Source organism: Fundulus heteroclitus, unplaced genomic scaffold, assembly GCF_011125445.2.
Source record: "Fundulus heteroclitus isolate FHET01 unplaced genomic scaffold, MU-UCD_Fhet_4.1 scaffold_60, whole genome shotgun sequence".
In the NCBI taxonomy this organism is placed as follows: Eukaryota; Metazoa; Chordata; class Actinopteri; order Cyprinodontiformes; family Fundulidae; genus Fundulus; species Fundulus heteroclitus.
In genome coordinates, this window is record NW_023397033.1 from 816,083 (window position 1) to 843,329 (window position 27,247).

Consider the following 27,247-nt stretch of genomic DNA (forward strand, 5'->3'; position numbering starts at 1 on the left):
CAGTCAAAACATGCATTTCAATAAAGAGAAAACAATCAATTTAAACATACAATTAAACAGCTCTTTATGTTATCTTTTTTACGTAATACCTTTAATTTTCAAATTATCTCTTAATTTGGGAATGATAGACAATATGGTTGAGCTCCCCACACCACCGATTTTAGAGGTTCTTTGACAAGTTTGAAGGAATTTGTAGTAGTAGTAGTAGTATCAGTAGTAGTAGTAGTAGTAGTAGTAGTAGCAGTTGTATTTATAGTAGTAGTATCAATAGTAGTAGTAGTATCAGTTGTAGCAGTAGTAGTAGCAGTTGCATTTGTAGTAGTAGTAGTAGTAATAGTAGCATTAGTAGTAGTAGTAGTTGTAGTATCAGTAGTAGTAGCAGCAGTAGTATCATTAGTAGTAGTAGTAGCAGTAGTAGTAGTGAGTGTAGTATATGTAGTAGTAGTAGTAATATCAGTTGAATTTGAAGAATTTGAAACATTTGAAGAATTTAAAGTATTTGAACCATTTGAAATATTTGAATAATAAGAGGAATTTAAAAGAAATTGAAGGAATATGAAAAACTTGAAGAATTTGAAGGAATTTGCATTAATTTCATCCATCCATTTCCATCCATTTTCCAAACCGCTTAATCCCTTATGGGGTCGCAGGGTTTGCTGGTGCCTATCTCCAGCGTTCACTGGGCGAGAGGCGGGGTACTCCCTGACTGGTCGCCAGTCTGTCGCAGGGCAACACAGAGAGACAAACAGGAGAAACAACCATTCACACCTAAGGACAATTTGGAGAAACCAATTAACCTAACAGTCATGTTTTTGAACCCAGGACCTTCTTGCTGCAAGGCAACAGTGCTACCCACTGCGCCACTGTGCAGCCGTGCATTAATTTCAATGGGAGCAAAAAGTAGTAGTAGTAGTAGTATCAGTAGTAGTAGTAGTAGTAGTAGAAGTAGTTGTAGTGGTATCAGTAGTAGTAGTAGGATCAGTAGTAGTAGTAGTAGTATCAGTAGTAGTATCAGTATGTGACAACTTGGGATGGGCAAGGCACCCCAGGTTGTGAACTGAGAGGCAACAAGACAGTCCAGCTCGAATTACAACTTTTATTTTACAAAGTAAATCTTAAAATCACAATCGTGTAAAACATAGCTGGGCCAAGAGTTGTGGTCAACAGTGGAAACAACTGGAGGGAAACTAAAATAAACAAACTCACAACATCATGAAACAAGCAATGCACCTCAAACCAAAAAGAAACCACCACCAGAGGATCCACCACCACAGCTCTGACAATCAGCTCCTAGACACAGAATGTTAAAATACATAATGAACAATACATAAACAACAAAAAAACAAATGTTCCTTGGGCAATTTTAGTATGGCCTTTCAGTGGCAGCTGAATCGGGTCCCGCTTGACTCCAGAATCAGTCTTTGGGGAATCACATCGAGCAGCGGGCCAGGCACATGCCCACAACCAAAGCAGCCAGCAACAGTAGTAATGCAAAAGAGCAGGGCAGAGCAGCAGAATCACTGCAAGCACATTAAAACAAAAACAAAAACAGTTAACACAGCATCTCCGTAGTGTGTCTGGGCTGTCCCATAGAGATAGGGTGAGGAGATCAGTCATCCGGGGAGGACTCAGAGTAGAGCCACTGCTCCTCCACGTTGAGAGGAGCCAGTTGAGGTGGCTCGGGCATCTGGTCAGGATGCCTCCTGGACGCCTCCCTGGTGAGGTGTTCTGGGCACGTCCCACCGGGAGGAGGCCCAGGGGAAGACCCAGGACACGCTGGAGGGACTATGTCTCCCGGCTGGCCTGGGAATGCCTTGGGATTCCTCCTGAGGAGCTGGCCCAAGTGGCTGGGGAGAGGGACGTCTGGGCCTCCCTACTGAAGCTGCTACCCCCGCGACCCGACCCCGGATAAGCAGAAGAAGACGGACGGACGGACATGTTAGCACCAGGCTAGGCTAATTTAACTCCAAAAGGGCCAAATCAGTGCTCGTGCTTACCGTCACTTTTAAGTTGTGTCGATCTGTGGTTTGGTATAAAACTATCTGTGCTGCTGTGAAGCACAGAAAACACGGAAGTAGACAGCCAGGGACAACCAATGCCTGAAGTCAGAGGGGTGCACAGTAGTAAAACTGAGGCTTTTTATAGGAAACCAGCCCATTAGAGAGACCAATCAAAAAGCATAATCTTGATTGGTTATCTACCTCACACTATACCGCCACAAGTAGTATCAGTTTTTGAAGAAGTTGAAGGAATTTGTAGTAGTAGTAGTAGTAGTAGTAGTAGTGATATCAGATGTCTCAGAAGAATTTGAAGGAATTTGAAGAATTTGAAACATTTGAATAATTTGAAGGATTTGAAAAATTTGAAAAAATTGAAGGATTTGAACCATTTGAACAATTTGAACAATAAGAAGAATTTGAAGGAATATGAAAAAAATGGAGAATTTGAAGGAATTTGCATTAATTTGCAATGGGAGCAAAAAGTAGTAGTAGTAGTAGTAGTAGTCACGCCCGCCGACAGGGGGGGACAAACGGGTCAGTTGTCCCGGGCCCAGGACAGAGGGGGGGCCCAAAACTGACAGTCTGACTGACCATTTTAATGGTCAGTCAGACTGTCAGTCAGCCAGCGCGCGCTGTCTGCAGCAGCAGTCTGTGTGTCCCGGCACTCTGCTGCTCCCCCTCCCCTCTCGTACATGGCTCAGCGGCGCCAGCCAATCAGCACGCAGGCTCAGCCTGGCCCGCCCACTCAACTGTTTCTCACAAACAACCGCGCTGCTGGCTGCTGCTGATCAGACTCGGAGAGAGAGAGAGACTGCAGGAGCAGAAGCGCCGTTTGGCTCTATTTTAATACTTTAAATGAAATCAAGCTGTATGTTTTGTAAAAAGCAGGTTAAATTCAGTGGAAACACAACAAATTTATCTAAGCACGTGGAAAACCATGAGCAAGAAAACGTCGAGCGACAGAAACGGAGAGGAGACGAAACTTCTCTGACTGCCCCGACAGAACCTGACCCACAGACTGATGTCACTGACTGAGGCGTTTCAGTCCTCCAGAGGACATCCAGGTAGATCAGAGTGTTCATATTCCGCAGCAGTTCATGTTAACTTTCAAAGTAGATATTATATATCATATGTTACTGGAGCCCATACAGAACATGTAATTAGGACCTTGAAAGAACCCAGTACATATATCCTATTAAAAAGTGTTATTTAAGATAAGATAACATTAGCCAATTCTTTATTTTTCTCACGACGGGTAAATAAATAGGATTAAAGCAACAGGCAGGTGCACACAACACAGACAAAATTACATAAGGATTGAAAGATATAAAAGGTGGATTAGGAAAAAAACACTATGAACATAACATTAGTATTATTTAATTGTAATAATAAAATAAAAGTCACAAAACCCAAAAGGTCAACAGTTTCATGATACATCAAGCTTAGGGACTGGCTAATATATAGCAGGTCAAAAAAGGCCATGTTTTGGCTGCAGTGCTTGCTGTTCTCTTATGAAGAAAAGATCAACTAGTGCACTAAATTCAATAGATGGGTTGAAAATATCCAGTATAAAATACAGAGATTCCCAGGGCATGAAGTATACAGTTAAGTTGACTTTTTTTTGGTGTGTGTAGTAGTAGTAAGTGGTATCAGTAGTAGTAGTATCAGAAGTAGTAAGTAGTATCAGTAGTAGTAGTTGTATTATCACAAGAAGTATCAGCAGTAGTAGTAGTAGTAGCAGTAGTAGTATCATTATTAGTAGTAGTATCAGTAGTAGTACTAGTAGTATTAGTAACAGCAGTTGTAGTCGGATCAGTAGTAGTAGTTGTTTTGTATCAGTAGTTGTAGTAATATCAGTAGTAGTAGTAGTAGTAGTAGTAGTAGTATCAGTAGTAGTAGTTGTATTGATATCAGTTGTGTCAGAAGAATTTTAAAAATTTTAAGAATTTGAAGTATTTAAAGTACTTGAAAAATAAAAAAAAATACAAATTTGAAATATTTGAACCATTTGAACAATTTGAACAATTAAAACAATTAGAAGAATTTGAAGGAATATGAAAAATTTGAAGAATTTGAAAGAATTTGCATTAATTTCAATTGGAGCAAAAAACGCACAAAAAGTACAAATACTTTAAAAAGTATAAAAGGTACCATAACCATGAGATATAGCAGTAATGTCCAGAACGAGCTCAAGGTTTTGGTATGAAAATGGATGAAATCGGTTGAAGTATGCAGGAGTAGTTAGACGCACAAAAACGTACAGAATAATCATAGTGTTTCCCCCCCGCCCCTCTGGTTGTGATGTCCCCCCCTGGTCATTCATGTTTTATCCCTGGGGGGGGATACATTCCTCCCCCTTCTGATCTGAATAAGTAATATTATCAGGGGTTTAATGTTCTCCGTCGCTGTGAGGGACTTTCGTCATTTGGAAAATGAGCGCAAAATGTTCCGTGTAGACTTTTGCGCTGCGCTCAACAAATGAAATCTGGCAGAGCCAGGACATTAGCCAATCAGAAGGAGAGAAGGGCGGGTCTTTGCAAAGCGGAAATCTACCAGTTTGAGGTTTATTGGTGTTCAATCATTTTAACTTTTGGAAGAACATCTCAAACTGACCGCAGATGCATGAATGAAAGTTGTGGTGGTCAAAGGTTTTCTTTGGATTTATGCAAACCAGCAGGTCAGAAAGTTCAGCGGATAGAACAGTTGACAACAACATCCCTCGGCAAGTGTGTCTGTCGCTGTTATGTTTTATTTAAAAGTGAAAGAGTAACGCTCTAGCTCGGCTAATTTAGCATGACGCGCTTTTTTTTTTTAAGAAGAAGAAGGAGGGTCGGAATGTGAAACGATGTCCCGGTTTGACTGGGTCTGATTCAGAAAAAGTAAAAAAAAATCATAAATATCATTCCACCTGCGCTTTTCTGTAACAAAGAAGGTCGTGGAGGGGCCGTTGACCATCTCCAGCAGTCAATGAGCGAGAGGTGGGGACACAGAGTATATGGGATTGATTTTTATTGAATGTGACAGTGGAGTTAATGTACAGGTGTGAAGAAGATGATGTAATGATGCAAGCTGCTGTCTTTTGAATTAGCTGCAGTTTATGGAGGGTTTTGAAATTGCAGAGTGGAAAGATGAATGGACAGTGGACCAGTTTGGCAAAATTGCAAAGGAAGAACTTGCTTGATGCTGCAAATATAAAAGTTAACCAGATGATGTTATGGATGTGGAAAGTGAAGGAGATTAGGGAGAGGCTGTCCAGGATGGCGCCAAGGCTCTGAAGCTGGAAGGTGGGAGAGAGACAGGAATTGTCAATGGAACTACCAGATTTGGTTAAAGTGGACTTTGCACAATAAGCAAATGAGGTTACTAAGGTGGCTTGACGTCTACGGCCCAGGAATATATGGGCTGACTAGAAAATGTTTTCAGTCAAATTGATTATTTTTGCTTTAACCCCTGAATATTGTAGATTTTCAAAATTGATATTAATACATGTCTTGTGTCCTTCACATTTGTAAATTAATTTTGTTGTTTGTTTTTAAAGAGTATTATTACGTTTTCTGCTCAAAGCGGTTAAAGTAAACTAATACCAACTCCCGAGTCCTGACAGTAGATGGTGCAAGTTTAAAAACAATAGTCTAACCTATTGGATCTAGCTAGCTACCTGAAACAGCAGCTGCTAGCTAACCATTATTAATAAAACTTTTATTCATTAATAAAACTTTTGAAATGATCCCCCCTCTGTTTTTTTTTGGCAAATCGCACACTGGGAATAATAATAACTAGAAAAAGCTGTTCCTGCGTAACAGCGAGTGAGAATGCTAATCTGCAGAATGATTTGAGCAGAAGATGCAGAAGATCCCTGCAGAAGTGAAAAACTAGCTGAAATGAAATGAAAGAAGAACCAATTTGAACATGAAAGGACAACAGCTGAAGAAGAATGTTATGAAAAAGCTGAACTAGTTGAAGATAGTTGAAGGATATTTGAACATGTTAAAATTTGAAAGTTAGTATTAGTAGTAGTATCAGTAGTAGTAGTAATAGTAGTAGTAGTAGTAGTATCAGTAGTAGGTGTAGTAGTAGTAGTTGTAATAGTCTACTAAATATAAGGTCTACTAAAGATAAGGTCACTCCCTCCAAAGATTTTGTTAGTTAATGAATTGATTTCTGATAAACAGATTGATTTATTTTGTCTCACACAAACCTGGCCACAAGAGGACTACGCTAGTATAAATGAGTCAACTCCCTCCAATTATTCAAATTTCCATATTCCCAGATCTGTGGGAAGAGGAGGAGGAGTGGCAACCATTTTTCAGTCTGATTTACTAATTAGTCCCAGGCCAATTAATAACTACAGTCCTTTTGAACATTAAACCTCAGTTTCCCTCATCCAAATTGCAAAGCAACAAAACCTCTTCTGTTTGTTGTTTTGTATCATCCACCGCGCCCTTACAATCAGTTTTTGGATCAATTGTCAGACTTCTTATCTGATTTGGCGATAAACAAGGTTATTATAGTGGGGGATTTCAACATTCATGTTGACACAGAATGTGATAACCTTAGCGTAGCCTTTAAAACTATCCTAGATTCAATTGGTTTTGCTCAAAATGTGCATAAACCGACGCACTCTTGGCTCCATACTTTAGACCTTGTGCTGACATACGGCATCGATTGTGAAGAATTAACAGTATTTCCTCACAACCCTGTCCTATCTGATAATTTTTTAATGACATTTAAGTTTAATCTAACTGAGTTCTCCACCCCCAAAAGAGGGTTCCATTATAGTAGATCTTTATCGGACAATGCTGCATCAAACTTTAAAGAGTCTGTCCCCTTTTTAATATCGTCAGTATTGCAGAAATACCCTGCAGATGTAGCTGAGTTAATTTTATTTATTTATATTTCATTTTATTTTATGAACCTTCGCAAAACATTTTTATTTGCTTTTCTTAGTTCTGGAATTGTATTTTATTTTGGCGGAGAAGCTTTTATTTTCTTGTTTCCTGTTTCTGCGTCATATCCTGTGTGTTCGCGCTGCCCTCTTCAGTTCGCGCCAAGTTGCGCTGGGGAGAGGTAAGCGTACAAAGCTGTCTTCTGTTTGTATATTCAAAATGTCTTAAAAAGTATGTTTGTCAAACTCAGGAGTTATATGTTGTTCCCCAACTGTTTATGTTAAGCGCAGCACTGTACTGGGTATTTAATTCCCACGTTAATTACATTTATTTAGCCTATTGTACCAATGTGGTTATTTTTGTTCCTTTGATTGGTTAAGGTGTGCGTGGGAAAGCCAGAGCCCAAGAACTGTGCTGACTGTAATCTTGTTTTAAACAGGTATGTGAGTTGCTTCAAAATTTTATATTAATGTATTTGTGTATTTTCATATTGTAATGGGAAATTGTTTCTGTTATTGATTCAATAACAATTCAATTGTAACCAATGGGCAGATTATTTTTGTTTGGTTTCATTTTAATTGTCTTGACATTTTACTTTATTATTTGTGAATGTCAGACGATTTTGGTTTGTTTTAAACAGTCCTATCTGAGTTTGCGCCAAGTTGCGCTGGGGAGAGGTGTGCGTGGGAAAGCCAGAGCCCAAGAACTGTGCTGACTGTAATCTTGTTTTAAACAGGAATAAAACAATGCAGAGCTGATTCCAGAGTGATTCCGGTGGGATTCTTTCTACAACCGTTACACAGATAGCAGCAATGTTGTTTCTTCCCATTCACAAATAGATGCCTTTGTTAACGGTGTGACTTCGTCATTGTGTTCTGCATTAGACAATGTAGCTCCCTTGAAAAAGAAGGTGATTATTCACAGGAAGCTTCCTGGTTTAATACAGAGCTGCGTTCATTGAAGCACAATGTTAGGACAGTCTATTGTTGTATAACAAGACCCTTCGCAGAGTTAGAGCAGCATATCTTTCATCATTAATTGAGGAGAACAAAAATAATCCTAGATTTCTCTTCAGTATAGTTGCCAAACTTACACAGAGTTATAGCTCCGTTGATCCATCCACTCCCTTAGCTCTTAGCAGTAATGATTTTATGGGATTCTTCATAAATAAAATTTATTCCATAAAAAAATTGGCATCCTCCCAAACACGATTACCTCGTCCTCAGTAAGTGAGGCAGCGTTGGAGGAATCTTTAGAACCTGCACAGTGTCTGAACTGTTTAGACGCAGTACAGCTTTCTGAGCTATCTAAAATTTTAGCTGCATCTAAACCTTCTACCTGTATGTTGGACCCAATCCCAACCAAGTTGTTAAAGAGATATTCCCACTGATCAGTGGCACTATTTTAGACATGATTAATCTATCCTTGGTTAATGGATATGTACCACAGGCTTTTAAAGTCGCTGTTATTAAACCTTTACTTAAGAAACCATCTCTTGATCAAGATCAGTTAATAAATTACAGACCTATATCTAATCTTCTTTTCTTATCTAAAATTCTTGAGAAAGTGGTTCCTAATCAACTGTGTGAACATTTACAAAGTAATGACCTACTTGAGGAGTTTCAGTCAGGCTTCAGAGCTCATCATAGCACTGAAACAGCTCTGGTGAAGGTCACTAATGATATTCTCATGGCCTCAGATAATGGACTTGTGTCTGTACTTGTCCTGTTAGATCTCAGTGCGGCATTTGATACAGTTGATCACAATATTCTCCTACAAAGACTTGAACATACTGTAGGGATTAAGGGGAAAGCATTAGGCTGGTTTAAATCTTATCTGTCAGACAGGATATTGTTCATGTTAATAATAAATCTTCCTCAAACTCTAGGGTCACCTGTGGAGTACCACAGGGTTCAGTCCTTGGACCAATTCTCTTTACTATATATATGCTTCCGATAGGCAAAATTATCAGACAGCATGGGATTAATTTCCACTGTTATGCTGATGATACTCAGCTATATTTATCCATAAATCCTGATGAATCCAATCAATTACTTCGACTGCAGTCATGTCTTGATGACATCAAAAGCTGGATGACTTTAAATTTCCTGCATCTAAATTCTGACAAGACCGAAGTTTTAATCTTTGGGCCAGAGTCCTCAAAAAATAAACTTCTTAACCAATCACTTAATCTGGGTGGCATTAACCTGGCCTCTGGTAATAAAGTAAAAAATCTTGGTGTTATTTTTCACCAAGACATGTCATTTAAATCCCATATTACACAGGTTTCCAGAGTTTCCTTTTTTCACCTCCGGAATATCGCCAAAATTAGAAACATTCTGTCCAGGAGTGATGCTGAAAAACTGGTCCATGCATTTGTTACTTCAAGGCTGGACTATTGTAATTCTTTACTATCAGGAAGTCCACAAAATGCAGTTCAAAGCCTTCAGCTGATCCAAAATGCTGCAGCAAGAGTTTTGATGAAAATCAACAAGAGGGATCATATTTCTCCAATTTTAGCTTCCCTTCATTGGCTTCCTGTTAAATCAAGAATAGAATTTAAAATTCTTCTTCTAACGTATAAAGCCCTTAATAATCAAACTCCATCATATATCAGAGCTCTGATTACCCCGTATGTTCCTAACAGAGCACTTCGCTCTCAGACTGCAGGTCTGCTGGTGGTTCCTAGAGTCTCTAAAAGTAGAATGGGAGGCAGATCCTTTAGCTATCAGGCTCCTCTCCTGTGGAACCAACTCCCAGTTTTGGTCCGTGAGGCAGACACCCTGTATACTTTTAAGACTAGGCTTAAAACTTTTCTTTTTGACAAAAATTATAACTAGTGGCTCATGTTACTCTCAGCTACCTTTATAGTTTTACTGCTATAGGCTTAGGCTACTGGAGTATATCAGGATCTAATTTTCTCACTCTATTGAGTTCTACTGTTCTTCAATTATGCATTATGTGTTGTAATTTCTGCTTTAACTTTCTGTTCTCTCTCTTTTCTCTTCATAGTAGGTACACCTGGTCTGGCGTTCTGTTAACTGTGACATCATCCAGAGAAGACGGCTCACCCGCTACTACCATCTAATGTAGAACAGATTACTAGATCAATGTGTGCTTCTGTGCTTTTTTGTTTCTCTTGTTGTGTCTCTGTTCTGTCTTCTGTAACCCCAGTCGGTCGAGGCAGATGACCGTTCATACTGAGCCCGGTTCTGCCGGAGGTTTTTCCTTCCCGTTAATGGGTGGTTTTTCTTCCCACTGTCGCTTCATGCTTGCTCAGTATGAGGGATTGCAGCAAAGCCATGTACAATGCAGATGACTCTTCCAGTGGCTCTACGCTTCCCCAGGAGTGAATGCTGCTTGTCGGGACTTTGATGCAATCAACTGGTTTCCTTATATAGGACATTTTTGACCAATCTGTACAATCTGACCCAATCTGTATAATATGATTGAACTTGACTTTGTAAAGTGCCTTGAGATGACATGTTTCATGATTTGGCGCTATATAAATAAAATTGAATTGAATTGAATTGAATCAATCACATTGTGTAAATACTGTCTTTCACACACCTGGATGTGTTTTTTCACTTAAACAGCAACTCCACCACCACCTCTGCTGGCCATCTGTGGAAAGTTAGTATAGGACGCATGCCGTCCAGATAAAGATTGTCTGCAACAAAAGAGCCTCTCAAATGAGTTTCAGTCAACCATAGCACAACTGCCAGGCACAGCTCATGGTGTTTCTGGATGTCATCGATATGAGATGGCAGCCCCTCTGGGTTGTGATGAACCCGTGTCATAGTGTCAGGCCTGCTAACTGCTTCTTTAAGTTGAAGAAGAGGCATCATGTGATCCACGCTGGCTTGTCTCATGGTCTGGAGTGCTGCAGTGACTTCGGGATTGGCAAATATTTAATTTCCCTCCAGATCCTGTAGATATAAACCTCTGAGAGACGTCACCCTGCTGAGAGCTACATATGCCATGCCTGGTTCAAGGATTTTTTTTGAGCGACACCACAGCTGCATGTGTTGTGAGGCCCTGGGTTTTATGTACTGTGCATGCAATTGCCAGCTTTACAGGAAACTGTCTACGTACCACTCCGTTCTGCTTCAGATTCTCCTCTGCTCTCTCAATGTAAACCAGACTGGCGGATTCTTGAGGTCCACTTTGGCTTCTGGTCACAAGTGTTTGATAATCCATTGTCAAACCCAGCTTAGTGATGTGTTGATCATCATCTGAAGTAGCAACCGTTGTTAGAGTAGCAAAGGCACCATTAACCAGCCCATTTTGTACATCAGTGTTCCGGGTGAGCATGACACGAGCTCCTTCAGCAACTTTAAAAGTGTCTGCTAAATCATTCCTGCCTCCCTTACAAGGTTTCTCTCTCCTTGCCATTCTTCTTGTCCGTTGATCTTTCTGGAAGTCATCTGCATCAATAGTGAGAATGTATGTAGAATGGAATAAAGCCAGTGTTGCTGAGTTATGTTCATCAACCTGCTTGTTAGTAGGAAATATGTGCAGAACGTCCATAGGGCAAGAAGCTGGTTCAGTAAATTGACTGCGTCAACAAATCTCTGTCAGTCTGAGACAGTTCATCAGCCTTTTCTTTCACACGAATCCTGTTTAGCATCTCTGCAAAGGTAACATCTTTCTGCCTCATGATCTCAGTCAGAGTGATCATTTGAAAGTGTTCTTGCTACAGGTCAATGTTAGCCGGACTGTGAAAGCAGAGACTTTTAGATTGTCTAGCTGGGGGTAACTGATAAAAATCACCAACCGCTAAAACTGACAAACCACCAAATGGTCTCTGATTACCTTTGATCTGTTTTAGTCGTGCATCCACGTACCAAAGAGCGGCTTCAAAGCCATTGAGATTTCATCGATAATGATAATTCGAGTATTGAAAAGTTCAGACCTGAGTTCATCCAGTTGGTTACCAAGTGCCTGGATTGGGGGTTTCAGATTGCGTGGAAGCTTCAGTAAGGAGTGAAGAGTCGTTCCACAGATATTGAAAGCTGCAGTTCCAGTAAAAGCAATGAGAAGAACAGTTGAATTTGATATGACCATCTCCTCAGAGAAGAATTGCAGTTTGCTCAGTATTTTACTTGCCTCTGAATATATGCATTTGATCAGGTGTGACTTTCCTGTTCCAGCACCACCGTTGACATAAAGGAAAAACTGTTCTGGATTCAGACCACACACAAGTTTAATGCACCAGTCTCTGACAGCATAGAACACACAAGTGTCTCAGCACAGTGTAATCCAGGTTAAAATTCCTTGGTCCCATTTTTTTCTCAGTACATAAACACACCACAAGACACACCCTTTTAGTCTAATCATAGAGTTTGGGCGCATTTTATAAGCTGAGGTGAGTTTCCCCAATCAGTAGTGAGGGAGAAGCCACTGGAGCAGCTGCATTCGGTATGGCTCTATACACAAACAATACTTTAATTCGCTGATTTTCCATCTTAAATGCTTGTTGACTCTAGCATGCGACTGTGTATTTGTAGTGTCTACTACCGTGGTGTTTAGAAATCAACTGGTGCCACGGTGTGTCGAATATCTGTGGGAATTGGTGAGTTTGTTATTTACTAGATAGTCATGCTATCTATTCTGCTGAAATGCTCAATGCTAATAGCGTTAGCATTCTCAATATAATTCTAGTGGGCTGTAATGGCTGGTAGCATTAGCAATGCTAGTGGCATTTGTGCTCCATTTGCTCCAATTAAGTTTTTACTGGAATTAATAAACCTAGCACTCTCAATGCTATGGTTTTGTTAAGTATTTAAGTTATTTGTTTATATATTGAATGACATGAATATCTATTGTATTGAATGAAATATATTGTAGATACTCCTAATGTGTACACAGAGCATAGAATACTACACTAGCTAGTAGACAAATGAAATGAAAAGTGGTTAACCCATGGGTCCTGGTTATTTAATACAGGCCAGGTGAGCCCAGCTAGATCCTGGAACATAACCTGCCCCTATACATCCTCATCCTGTGGGTCTAGTAGGAGGCTGCTGCAGCTTTGCTCAACCCTCCACTCTCCTTTACACACCTGTCCAATTACTAAGACTTGGATAATGGACTGATTGCATCTCACAAGTCATTCTCTCTATTTGGATGCAATGTTTATCTTTGAGTACTCCCTGAATTAGTTGCTTTATTTTGTTAAATTCTGTGAACTACTGAGTCCATTGAACTGAATTCTCTCAAGTGCACTGTCTAAACCAACTTCTCTGCAGATTGTAAATACTTTGGGTATTGCTGGTTGTGTGTGTGTGTGTGTGTGTGTGTGTGTGTGTGTGTGTGTGTGTGTGTGTGTGTGTGTGTGTGTGTGTGTGTGTGTGTGTGTGTGTGTGTGTTTTTTTGTTTTTGTTTGTTTCTTTCACATAATATATGGTACCAACATCAAATATAAGCATCTGCCTTTGTGTCATTATTTACTCTTTCAACACCTCCTTATCCCAAACCATTTGTCTTCTGATACCCCACGTATATGTTACAACAGGCTGTTTTATTTAAATACTCTTACAGATGAGGTTGAGTGCAATGCCTGCTATGACATCCAAACATGGTATGGTATTTTAGGTCACTAACTATGTTGTGTCAAAGTTGGAAAGTGTTGCAGATGGAATGAAAATTAGAGGTAAAACTGAAAAACCTGATCTGAAATGTTATGCCTAACAGGTACAATTGCTCAGACCAGGAGTAGAGATCCTGATGAAAAAGCTAAAGGTGCACTAGATCTCGTACATACAGATCTGACTGGACCAATTAAACCAGCTGCTAAAGATGGATTTAGATATACCTTAGCTTTTACAGATGCTATTTTTGCCTATTTTCTGAAAGCTAAGAGTGATGCTGTTAAAGGGACAGAGGTTTATTGCAGATGTGGCACCTTATGGGAAGATCAAATGTATAAGATCCAATAATGGAACTCAATTTATATCTAGCATTCCAATCATTGCTTAGTCAAAATGGCATTAGACATGAAATTGCAGCCCCTTATTCTCCCCATCAGAATGGGACAGCTGAGCAAATGGCAAGATGCATGTTAATTGAGTAATCTGCCTAAAGATCTATGGACATATGCAGTCCAGACGGCTGCTATTATCCGTAATAGATGTTACAACAGACGTGTTGAGCAGACTCCATATTAGATGTTAACTGGAAAGAAACCTGACCTTTCAAAAAATGAGAACTTTTGGATCTGAATGTTTTGCATATAATATGAACAGGAACCTGGTCAGGATGCCCCCTGGACGCCTCCCTGGTGAGGTGTTCCGGGCATGTCCCACCGGGAGGAGGCCCAGGGGAAGACCCAGGACACGCTGGAGGGACTATGTCTCCCAGCTGGCCTGGGAACGCCTTGGGGTTCCTCCTGAGGAGCTGGCCCAAGTGGCCGGGGAGAGGGACGTCTGGGCCTCCCTACTGAAGCTGCTACCCCCGCGACCCGACCCCGGATAAGCCGAAGAAGACGGACGGACGGATGAACAGGAAAAAGTTGGATTCACGTTGTAAAAAGGGAATTTTTGTTTATGACAAATAGTCCTGCATATCTTTTTTTTATCCAGATACAGGTAGAGTACTTAGGAATAGGGTGGTAAAGTACCTATGAATGTGACACTCAAGACTGAAGACATAAATGAGAATATTTTACTCAAGAAGAAAGTTGAAAGGGAGCAATCAAAACCCGATTTGAGAACAATTATCTCACAGGAGGTTAAAACTGATACTTGTGACATAGATGGGATCCTAGATCAAAGTGAAGGTAACCATGGTTCACGTTATCCTAAGAGAGAAAGGAAACCTAAGTTACACAGATCAGGATTACAAAATGAAATGTGAGGATGATCAGGCACACATGAACATTTGACACCTGAGTGAAGTTGCCCCCCCACCCTCTTTAAATCAGACAAAATTAGTGTCAAACGTTTGTGCTACGTTTATGCAGCAACATTTTTTGTTTGTCTCATTTTAAAGATATAAAGTTTCTAGAGGTCAAAGGTCAACCCCCCCCCCCCACACTTTCTTCTTCAAATCAGACGAAATGGGTGTCAAACGTTTGTGCTAAGTCTGTGGTGGTTTGTGCAACAAAAAATTTCATTTGTGCCGCTATAATTTTAAAGATATAAACAAATGTTTCTAGAGGTCATTCAAGGTCAACCCCCCCTTCAAATCAGACGAAATTGGTGTCAATTAACTCGAGTCCGTTTGTGTTGGTTTCTGCAGTGAAAATTTTTGTTTGTGCTGCTTTGGTTTTGAAGATATATATGAAAAGGTAAAGGTCAAAAGGTCAACCAGCCCCCCCACCTTCATCAAATCAAACAAAATTGGTGTCAAACGTTTGTGCAGCAAAGATTTTCGTATGTGCTGCTTTCATTTTAAAGGAGAAGTCCGGTCAACGAGGAAAAGAATCACGGGATCATTAGCTATACCTAAAATTAAACGTTTGTGGTGATTTAATGAATTTAGCGTTAATCAATAAACAAATAAAAGCATAAATTGTCGTCTCAATCACTGTGTATGGGCAAAAATGGCCACCCGACATCACATCCTGTGACGTCTCTGTGCTGTGAGGCATTGTGCTCTTCAAGCTAATTCAATAGGAGATGTTGTACACAGCTGCGATCAACACCAATTTTTTGGACTTGCAGAGGACCTCACCATTGAAATTCGCGAGAGCTATTGTTGAAGCAACAATGCCCACGCTCATGGTAGTTGGATGTTCCAATACATTGGGTAAAAGTGGAAAAAACATTAGGTTTTTCACCTTTCCAATTCATGATTCATGCGTGCTTGATCCATGATAGTAGTAGAGGGCGGGGACCTTGCCGTTCCGATCCTCAGCTGCAAAAGCTGGCTCTTGGGACGTGGAATGTCACCTCTCTGGTGGGGAAGAAGCCTGAGCTTGTGCGCGAGGTTGAGAGGTTCCAACTAGAGATAGTCGGACTCACCTTGACGCACCGCTCTGGAACCAGTCTCCTTGAGAGGGGATGGACATTCTTCCACTCTGGAGTTGCCCCTGGTGAGAGGCGCCAAGCTGGGGTGGGCATACTTGTTGCCCCTCATCTCGGTGCCTGCACGTTGGGGTTTTCCCCGGTGAACGAGAGGGTGGCCTCCCTCCGCATTCGTGTGGGGGGACGGGTTCTGACTGTTGTTTGTGCTTATGCGCCAAACAGCAGTTCAGATTACCCACCCTTTTTGGAGTCCTTGGAAGGGGTACTGGAGAGTGCCCGTCCTGGGGACTCCCTCGTTCTGCTGGGGGACTTCAACGCTCACGTGGGCAATGACAGTGAGACCTGGAGGGACGTGGTTGGAAGGAATGGCCCACCTGATCTGAACTCGAGTGGTGTTTTGTTGTTGGACTTCTGTGCTCGTCATGGATTGTCCATCACAAACACCATGTTCAAGCATAAGGGTGTCCATATGTGCTCTTGGCACCAGGACACCCTAGGTCGCAGTTCAATGATCGACTTTGTTGTCGTTTCATCTGATCTGCGGCCGCATGTCTTGGACACTCGGGTGAAGAGAGGTGCGGAGCTCTCCACCGACCACTACCTGGTGGTGAGTTGGCTCCGATGGCAGATGTTGTGATAGTACCGCCAGGATCATCAAAATAATTGATCTTAGATTGAATTCTGAACAGTGGAAGGGTCACAAAGGAATTCCACTCTGCCCGTAACACGAGACTCTCAAGGCTTGGACGGCCCTTTCTCCCAGCAGGAGGTCAGCTGTGAGCCCTCCTAACAGATAAGACACAGCACAGACAAAGAGCCCAGATCACTTCAGCTTTCTTCTGCAGACCTGTTCAGCTCCACTACAGCTCTCTGAGAGCAGACAAAGGAGGCCAGACCATGAGGGCCTGGTCGGCCCTCACCCACACACAAGCCAGCAGCTGAGGGAGATTGCCTGGACCAACAACACTTGATCCAGGGTCTGCTAGATTCGACTGCCTGCTTCAGCAGAGGACCTGACTGAATCCGGACAAACAACATGTCTGCGCAAACACAGAGCTAAGTTTGCTGTCTTAACATCATCACCGGTAGCAAGCAAAAGATCCTGCATGCGAAACAGCTCTGTGTATTTCTTCTCAGCCTGTACAGGGCGAGCCAAGGTGGAGCGGAAAGCTGTGGAATTCTGAGGAATTCTGCTCAATCGGACTGCCACTGGTTCAGAGTCTGCCTGGAGGACCAGGCCTCCAACCCAGACCACGCCGTTAGCCACATGCTGCTGCAAGGCTAACGCTAGCCTGCCAAGAGCCAATCAACAACTTCCTCCTTCAACGCCCCTTCCGTGAATGGCCAAACTGAACAGAACTGAAAAGGACAGGGTTGGGCAGCGGGCTGAGAGTGAAGTAAAAGGTTTATTGGCAAAATGTTTGTAAACCGTGGTGTTTAGAACAAAAGGGCTAACCGGTAGGTCGCGCTAGCTAACAGGATATTAGCCTTGCTAACATCCGGTCTCGGACAATTCAAAAGGAGTTTGTTTTAAAGCATAAAGCGTAACTGTTCTGCCCCACCATCCTCCGATGGTGTTATGAGCCTTATTCCCGCATCAATATGGTATATTAATGCCGGTTTTCAAGATAATTTTGATAACTATAGATTTTAACCAGGTTAGCGACGATTGCTGTAGCAACCCCTAGCGGCCGGAGGTAAAATCGCATAAACAAAGGCAAGCGGCTCTGAATTAAATGATTTTACAGGACAAACCGGTCCTCAGAATATTATTTTAACAAATAATGTTTTGTTCAACTTGGGCTTTGCATTGTGAATGGATTGAAATACATGGCAAATGTATTCTGATTATGACCAACCACTTTTGTTTTGTCTTTTGTTTGTTTTTGCATGTAAATAGTTCCTTAGCTTAGCTTCTTTTTATCTTCATTTTTCTTAGTAGTTTAGTTAAGTTTCACTAGCCTAGTAGAGAGGATTTATTAATCGAAATATTGTGTTAATTCAGGTAAACAGCATTACATAGTGATGTTCTCTGGATGTTCATTTTATTTCTGTTATTAAATTCTTGAACTTGAAAAGAAGCTGTCACTCCTTTATTCTATGTGTGTGCAGGTTTTGCTGTTAAAAAATCGCTAGTGCTCGAATTCATCCCTTTCAACCATTGTCCTGATACCAGCTTAAGAGCTGATCATCACCAGACAATACTTAACAGACAGAGAGTTATTTCTGAAACATTAAATAACTTTTAACAGTGTATAATTTCACAACACAGGGGAGGAAGCCGGTCCGACCGGGCAGGCCCAAACATACTGTGAGGGTTTGCTGGGAACGTCTGGCAGAGTCACCCACTAGACAGAGCTTTAACTCCCACCTCCGGGAGAACTTTAAACACGTCCCGAGGGAGGCGGGGGACATTGAGTCTGAATGGACCATGTTCCGCGCCTCTATTGTTGAGGCGGCTAGTCGGAGCTGTGGCTGCAAGGTTGTCGGTGCATGTCGCGGCGGCAACCCTCGAACCCGCTGGTGGACACCAGAGGTGAGGGAAGCCGTCAAGCTGAAGAAGGAGTCCTACCGGGCTTTTTTGGCCTGTGGGACTCCGGAAGCAGCTGATGTGTACCGGCTTTCATGCGGCAGGCGGCTCGGCTGGTCGCCGAGGCAAAAACTTGGGCGTGGGAAGAGTTCTGACAGGCCATGGAGAAAGACTTCCGTACGGCTTCGAAGCGATTCTGGTCCACTACCCGGCGTCTCAGGAGGGGGAAGCAGTGCAGTACCAACACTGTTTACAGTGGGGGTGGTGTGCTGCTGACCTCGACTCGGGACGTCGTGTTTCGGTGGGCGGAATACTTCGAAGACCTCCTTAATCCCACCAACACATCTTCCATTGCGGAAGCAGAGCCTGAGGACTCTGGGTCGGGTTCTCCCATCTCTGGTGCTGAGGTTGCCGAGGTTGTTAAAAAGCTCCTTGGTGGCAAAGCCCCGGGGGTGGATGAGATTCGCCCTGAGTACCTTAAGGCTCTGGATGTTGTGGGGCTGTGTTGGTTAACGCGGCTCTGCAGCATTGCGTGGACATCGGGGGCAATTCCCTTGGATTGGCAGACTGGGGTGGTGGTCCCCCTATTTAAAAAGGGGGACCGGAGGGTGTGTTCCAACTACAGAGGAATCACACTCTTAAGCCTCCCTGGTAAGGTCTATTCAGGGGTTCTGGAAAGGAGGGTCCATCGGATAGTTGAATCTCGGATTCAGGAAGATCAGTGTGGTTTTCGTCCTGGCCGTGGACCACTGGACCAGCTCTATACCCTCAGCAGGATTCTGGAGGGGGCATGGGAGTTTGCCCAACCAGTCTACATGTGCTTTGTGGATCTGGAGAAGGCATTCGACCGTGTCCCCCGAGGGATCCTGTGGGGGGTACTCCGGGAGTATGGAGTACCGAACCCTTTAATAAGGGCTGTCAGGTCTCTGTACGACCGGTGTCAGAGTCTGGTCCGCATTGTAAGTCGGACTCGTTTTCAGTGAGAGTTGGACTCCGCCAAGGTTGCCCTTTGTCCCCGATTCTGTTCATAACTTTTAGGGACAGAATTTTTAAGCGCAGCCAAGGCGTTGAGAGGATTCGTTTTGGTGGCCTTAGGATTGCATCTCTTCTATTCGCGGATGACGTGGTCCTATTGGCTTCATCAGGGCGTGACCTACAGCTCTCACTGGAATGGTTCGCAGCCAAGTGCGAAGCGGCCGGGATGAAAATCAGTTCCTCCAAATTCGAGACCATGGTCTTGAACTGGAAAAGGGTAGAGTGCCTTCTCCGGGTTGGGGAGGTTGTGCTGCCCCTAGTGGAGGAGTTCAATTATCTTGGGGTCTTGTTCACGAATGAGGGGAAGATGGAGCGGGAGATCGACAGGCGGATTGGTGCAGCGTCTGCTGTGAAGCGGGCGCTGTACCGATCCGTTGTGGTGAAGAGAGAACTGAGCCAAAAGGTGAAGCTCTTGATTTACCGGTCGATCTACGTTCCTACCCTCATCTATGGTCACAAGCTTTGGGTCATGACCGAAAGAACAAGATCCCGGATACAAGCGGCTGAAATGAGTTTTCTCCGTAGTGTGTCTGGGCTCTCCCTTAGAGATAGGGTGAGGAGCTCAGTCATCCGGGGAGGACTCAGAGTAGAGCCGCTGCTCCTCCACATCGAGAGGAGCCAGTTGGGGTGGCTCGGGCATCTGGTCAGGATGCCTCCTGGACGCCTCCCTGGTGAGGTGTTCCGGGCACGTCCCACTGGGAGGAGGCCCAGGGGAAGGCCCAGGACACGCTGGAGGGACTATGTCTCCCGGCTGGCCTGGGAATGCCTTGGGATTCCTCTGGAGGAGCTGGCCCAAGTGGCCGGGGAGAGGGACGTCTGGGCCTCCCTACTGAAGCTGCTGCCCCCGCGACCCGACCCCGGATAAGTGGAAGAAGACGGACGGACGGACAATTCATGATCCACCACGGGCTCTTCTGTTGGATTGCCTAATTGAAGAGGGATGATTTGCCACCGAACTTCTGGGCAGAGAAAAAACGTCATCTGTAGCCAACATTTTCGAAGAAGAATGTCTTCTAGATGACATGAGCGAGACTTTTCGGTAGTTTTTTTTTTTTTTAATAATGTAGAATTTGCCGGAACATTTGTTTACCCGACCAGAGGGGCGGAGAGATAAGACACACTCTGAAAGAATGCTCACTGTTGTAAAGCCCACTTATTTTATGCGATTTTGGTCTTATTTTTCTATAGTCGCTTGTAAATCTAATGAGTTGCGGGTTAAATTTTTTTGGGGCTTGTTTCTGAAAGTGAAGTCGATTGTTTGGGCTCTAAACTAAGTGATGTTGAAATATCCCTACGCCTCATAACGCACTGCAGCTCATCCTGACAGGAGCAGAGAGTAAACTCAGAAGAAGCCGCTCTGCCCATATTTTCTGCAGTTTACGGTTGCAATAACTGATGATAACTACTGAAAGTAGATTAGGCGGTGCAGATCACCATTTTAAGTAGAGATTGGTTCTAAAATGAGTATTTAGTTGAGATGAGTTTTTACTCCCTGATAAAATTTGCAGAACCCAACCCATAAACCGTACTTTAATGCTTATTTGTTGTCTTTTTATGTCTCTAAAATGTGAAATTAGTATTATTTTAAATTTAATTGCTTAATACCATGTCTATCTTTGTTTAAGAGGTTAAAAAATATTTTGGCATCAAAACGGATATTTATTTACAAGGGGACAGATAGGGCATTGGGACTTGCGCTACAGTCGATCCCGCGACCTGACATCACAAACTGGGAGGTGGCAGTACTGTTCTTCACCAAGATGGATGCCCCCATAAAAGGACCTTCAAATGAAAATTACTCTTAATTAAAAAGCTTATCATTTATTGAACAGTATGTAATAATTTTATATTTAAAGTACTTTCAGCAGTTTGAATTCTGATTTTGACTGGACTTCTCCTTTTAAGATATAAAGAAATGTTTCTAGAGGTCATCAAAGGTCACCCCCCCCCCCCCCCCCCACACACACTTTCTTCAAATCAGACAAAATTGGTGTCAATTGACTTGACCCCATTTGTGCTGCTTTGGCTTTGAAAATATTTGTTAGTTTATTTTGATGAACCCAAACACAGCCACATACTGAGCCTTGTTTTTAGAGCTTTATTGTCAAAGGTAAGTTGTGGAGAAGGAGACCAGAAAGGCTGTACTGGAGCAGGAGGATGGTGATGGCAGGAGCTGGAGAGCTGCGGGTGCTGTGCTGTGGAGTCAGAAGTACGCTGGAAGCCAGGATTAGCCAGCAACATGGCAGAGAGAGAGTTTTTAAGAGTCCTGGGGTAGCAGGAACTAACGAGGAGGTGGAGTGAGAGCTGGGCTGCATGAGAGGTGAAAGTCCTGAAAGGGTCATGGGGAGACAGGGAGGTCAAAAACTGCCTCATGTCAAGTACTCAGTACAGCTATCATTTAAATGATATTAACAATGGTTTGTAGATGTCATCAAAGGTCCGTGAACATCTGTTCATGCTGAAACTGAATTTCATACAAATTATAAGTTTTTAATCTGTGAATATGAATAATTTAATTTTAACCTGGAAAAAAAGTGTAAAGGAAATGTTGGCTGCTAAGTTTAAAATTAAAGATCTTGGAAAACCTAAACATTTTCTAGGAATTGTTTTTACACAGAACCACGGTCAAGTAAAAACGAACCAGAAAAGATACATCATGAAACTCTTGTAAAGTTTTGACATGGCTAACTGCAAACCAAGGTCAACCCCATGTGAAAATAAAATCAAGTTCGACAGTTAAGGTGAACCTGCTGATCATAAAAGGTATCGTGAAGTAGTGGGGAGTTTGATCTATGATGAGAACTAGGCCAGATTTGAGTTTTATTGTCAGCAAGTTGTCACAATATTTGTCTAAACCAAAAGAACAACATTGGGTTGCAGCAAAGCATGTATTGAGGAATCTGAAATGTACACTAAATTAGAAGTTATGCTTCAAGAAAAACTGTCTAAATCTTGTGGCATACTGTGATGCAGACTGGGCAGGAGACCAGAAGACAAAGTATGACTGGTTACCATTTTAGTCTATCTGAAACTGTTATTTCCTGGAAGTCTAAAAAGCAATCCACAGTTTCTTTATCTACATGTGAAGCTGAGTATATTGCTTTGGCTGCTGCTGCACAGGAAAATATTTATCTTGTGAATCTAATGAATGGAATGGTCTTTGGAGGTGAATATGTACCTGTGACCGTTTTTGAGGACAATCAATGTGGAATTGCTCTTTCTAAAAGTCCGGTCTATCTCCAAAGATGCAAACACATTGAAATTTGATATCACTTTATTCGGTCAGCACTCAGTGATGGAAAAATTACTCTCTCTTACTGTTCAACAACAGAAATGGTGGCAGACTGTTGATGTTCTTGTTGACTTCCTGTTGTGGGTGGAGATTTACACAGGTGGGCGCAATCTGCTATTAAAAGGCCACAGGTTGCTCTTGTGAGCACTGGACTCAGGCCAAACGAAACTGAAAGCTATGTTTTTCTTCGTCACGACCTGGCCTTTCCAGCCCTTTAAAGATGGCAGCGTCAACACAGGCATTGATCTCTAAACCAATCTCTAAAGTAATCTTAAACATATCTTAATTAGCTTTAAGTGGCTTAAAAACACCATTCTGTGTTTAATTAATCTAGTCCGTGAGTTGAGTGATTGAAATATATATTTTAACTAATTTATTAAATATTACTATTTGTAAGCAAGCAGGATTCGAATGAGTCCTAAGGGGGAACAAGAGTTAAGAGTAAAATGATGCATCAAAAATGACAATCATTGTATTTAGAAATCCTGTCATGATAAAGATATATATTTATCAAACAGCAGCAATATGAAAACAAGATGTAATTGGAAGGTCTCAATATTCCCACCACAATAGAAAACAAAACAAAAAGTATCATAAACACTTAATTGCTTTATTTTTTACCTTTTGGATCTGTACAACAAATCAGATTTAAAGTGTGTCTAGCAATGCCTGAATTGTACGTTATTTAAATGCTTCCAAGCAGTCATTTGACACCCATTTAAATAAATCAAATTATAGCGTGATTGTTATCCAATAATCTCTGACTGAAAATGTGGGAAGGGCAAAATGACTGAGAAAAACAAAAAACAAAAAAGACTCCACTTTCCAGTATCACAGAAAGCCATATATCGTATTTACAGAGAAATCAACAAAGCCCAAGTTAAATTCTTAAGGGGCATTGACTTAATTACTCAACTGGTAGTTTCAGACATTGTTGGACAAGGAAGACAACAGTAATTTTATCATTTACCAAAATCCAGTCCCAGTCTAAGTTTCTCAACAGTGTGCACATCTTGTGTTAATCCAATAAATAGGTTCTTTTTTCAATTCCATTGTCTTTAAATTTTACTTGGCAAGCTTGTATTTAGTAATTGCTAAATATAACTCATTAATGATCATCATAATTGTATCGCAATTAGTTTTCACGTGTACATGTCAAATAGAAAAACATGATGCCCATAATGTAAACAATTCAGCCATTCCTAAGTGAAAACAAAGGTTCATTATTGCCCGAATAACAAATTTCATATCTTTTAAAGTGGCTGCATCAAGAAGCATATCAACATGTGTATACCAAATACTTAAGGATGAAATTAAACCAATTTTCACTGATAATAGTATAAGTTCAGTTTAAAGCTTAAGTGGCCCTTACTATGACAATACAGCAGCTAAATTTCACTTTTTAGTTTCAGTTCATTCAGATAAATCCCAAAAAGATCAGTGTCTCTCATTTAACTACATTTGATCTATGCTTATCTTCTAGTAGTTTTGTTCCAATGCAAACTTAAGTTGATAAGCCTCCCTCTTCTGGTGTGCATCTATCAACATATGTGCAGCACCTTATAATGGCTATTTGAGGTTTTAGACAGCTATCCCAAGCAGGTTAATTTTAGGAGAATGGATTTAACATGCACCACCACCAATTAGAATAACACCATTGTAAAAACTATGAAATATGGCTTTTTGTGTCCTTAAACACAACCTACTGTAATTTACAAGACAATTGTCTACTTTCTGCACAGATCTCAGCAAAATGCATTTTCTATGTGTGAAACTTTACTCAAATATATGTAATTTTTTGAAGTGCTCTTTTTGGAATGGGAACTGTTTTTGTTGGCTCCTCTAACATGCACACCAGATCAGGATATAAAAAGAGCAGAGGCAAGTAACCCAATCTTCTTTACTTCAGACAAGATCCACATCAAGCTGCCTTATTTGTCACCAACATTCCCACAACACACAACTCTGTTCATTTAAAAATAGAAAGACCTAAAAAAGAACAAAGTAAGGACTTCATTGATGTGTCTGTCTACTTATGCAGCATGAGCCAGAGTTCATGTGCAAGGACCCAGGGATTTAAGGTAGAATGGGAACTGAAAAATATAATTCTTGAGCCTTTATTTTACAATACATTTTCGTCTTAAAAATTACATGTACATTTGTTCTTAATGAATTTTCCAGACAAAAACAGAAGTCCATCTTAAGAATAAAGTCTCTGGTTTCTGTTTAATTGAAAAGTGGAAGAGCGGATTTGAGTCAGGGAACGCCTCTGGGATGAGCTGGGTTGGAGACTGCTGACCACAAGGAAATTCACTTTCCTTCGTTTCTCTAGGGTACTTGGGAATTCAAAACCCATCCACCCAAACAGCCACGCCTCTGTCTGCCAGAGTGCGGTTCACTGAAATAACCTGCAAAACAAGACAAAAGTGTCAACGCCGACATTCACCCTTAAGCTTGATTCATACTCCACGAGAACAGAGAATTTTGTTCTTGTAGTCGGGGTGGCAAGAAAAGTTCGTTTTGGTTGCCTATTCATACTTTTTTTCCCCCCCAGTGTCCTGTCTAGCAATGTGGCAATAAGAATTGATGTCTTAATGCCAAATAGAGCTCGACAGATTTTGCTTTCACAAGTGGAGCAATCAGCTTATGCATAGTGCTCCGCTTGATTTATGCATGTAAATAGTTTTATTGTGATTCCTGCAGGGAGAATTTTAAATTATGTGGACACTACAATGGGAAAGTATGAGAGGAAAGGAAGAACAAGACGAAAAAAAAAGAAAAGGTGAAAGAAAGAGGAGATAAAATTAAATTTTTTTTTGAATAATAATGCATTTAGCCACCGGGCCGGACTAAATTGTTTGGCGGGCCAGAACTGGCCCGCAGGCCGTATGTTTTACACCCCTGCAATAGAGTAACACCTTGATACCATTGCTAAAATCATATGTATTATTATTTAAACTGACATGTATAATGTGATACCTGAGAAAAGAAAGTAAAAAAAAGATAAAAATAAATAAATGAATTAGTACCAGGAACCCAGCACCTGTGGGTGTTTGTGAGAGTGCACTTGTGTATGTGAAATGTATCCAAAATTTATCCTCTCCCTGCTCCATCATGCTGCCACACATGTAGGACCTTGGGGAGGGGGGCGTTACTGGAGGTTGCCACTTTCTGATGATGTCCCTCACCCCAATTTTATCATGCATTTTAGACACTTTCACTCCAAACATTTTCACAACGCACATTCATGTAGGCCATGGTATGGGGTGGTGGGGTGGGGGTGAAGACATCTGGGGGGTCTTATGTTGTGTGAGCCCCACCTCAGATGGCTCCCTTCACCCCCTCTCGCATTTAGACATTGAGGGTTCTGGGCAGTTGCTTGGAGGGGGTGCGCCGGCACCAGCTACCTTCCGGAGGGGGGGTGCACACCCGGAAGGGCACCCCCTTCGGCGATCCCAGTATTAAACACACTTGAGAACAACACAACATCTGAGCGGGCGTAGGAAGGATCGGGGTCTTTTCCACACCCCGAGCCCCGATTGCGGCACTGAGTCTGGAGCCTGGAGGAGGAGCGGGCCACCGGGTCCGGATCTTGGCGGGGGGTTGCTGTGGGGGGCAAGCGACTTGCTGGGACTGGGGCTGACGCCTCTGCTCTCCCCAGAAAAGGGTGGGGGGGGGGTGGCTAGGGTAAGGTGGGGGAGGGAGTGGGTTTATTAGGTATTTAGGGGGTGAGGGGGGGTTCTGTTTGGGTGGCCCATACGGGTCATGTTGGCCCCCTCCCTGGGTGGCCTGGGGCGGGATCGGGCACAGGCAGGCGGATAGTGGGATTGTGGTGCCCCCCCCCCCCCACTTGGGATTGTGGGATGTGAGTGTTATGTGGTAATGTGTGTACAGCGTCGTCTTATTTATTTTTTTTTTAAGTATGTGTGTGGTGAGTGGGGCACTAGGGTGGGATGGTGTGAATGAGTTTTGGTTTTTTTTGCCATGTTTGGGTCCGGTCTGCTCCCTCTCCCAAGAACATCTCAAATCTCCGCTAGGTGCGGAGCCCATCCCCTCACATCCTGCCCCCCTCCGCTGGAGGGCGTGGGGGGATTTTTTGCAAGAGCGGGAACAAATATCTAATTTCTCAGGGAATATGTAGCAGCTTTATATTAATCACTTTAACACATTTGACATCTGGACTGCCATTAGGTTTCCCATTTAAAGCTGCAGTAGGGGGTTTTGAGAAAATCGTGGACTTGGCCTGTAAATTTGAACAAGCATACCTTCCAGACCCCTTCCCATTGCTCTTTGCATCCCTTCCTCCATAGCTCCCCCGCCCCTCACACACACACACACACACACACACACACACACACACACACACACACACACACACACACACACACACACACACACACACAACAGAGCCTACTGTGCTGCACCTGTCTGTTTTCTGAGCAGATGCCACTCAAGAAACCAGCACTTTTCCTGTGAAGTAGTTTGGTTCTCCCCCAATTTCTTCACACAGCTGCAGTCCACCAACAAACTTGAGC

At 42.3% G+C, this 27,247-nt stretch overlaps 1 protein-coding gene and 1 long non-coding RNA gene across 3 annotated transcripts in view; one reads left to right on the plus strand and one right to left on the minus strand.

The window, feature by feature from the left end:
* The first annotated feature begins 6,933 nt into the window (after positions 1-6,933).
* Positions 6,934-7,650, plus strand: LOC118561295. Its single transcript, XR_004929929.1, has 3 exons — positions 6,934-7,067; positions 7,267-7,325; positions 7,623-7,650. It is a non-coding gene; the product is annotated as an uncharacterized LOC118561295 (long non-coding RNA).
* Positions 7,651-21,498: 13,848 nt separating this feature from the next.
* Positions 21,499-27,247, minus strand: part of akap1b (A kinase (PRKA) anchor protein 1b) — a 130,882-nt gene continuing 125,133 nt past the window's right edge. Inside the window, exon 11 of one of the 2 annotated variants that reach the window (XM_036133290.1) lies at positions 21,499-21,749. In XM_036133290.1, the coding sequence (XP_035989183.1) occupies positions 21,702-21,749 (48 nt within the window). In that variant the 3' untranslated portion in view covers positions 21,499-21,701. Of the gene's footprint in view, positions 21,750-23,301; positions 25,121-27,247 lie in introns of those variants that run through there. The other variant, XM_036133289.1, reaches the window with a different exon arrangement.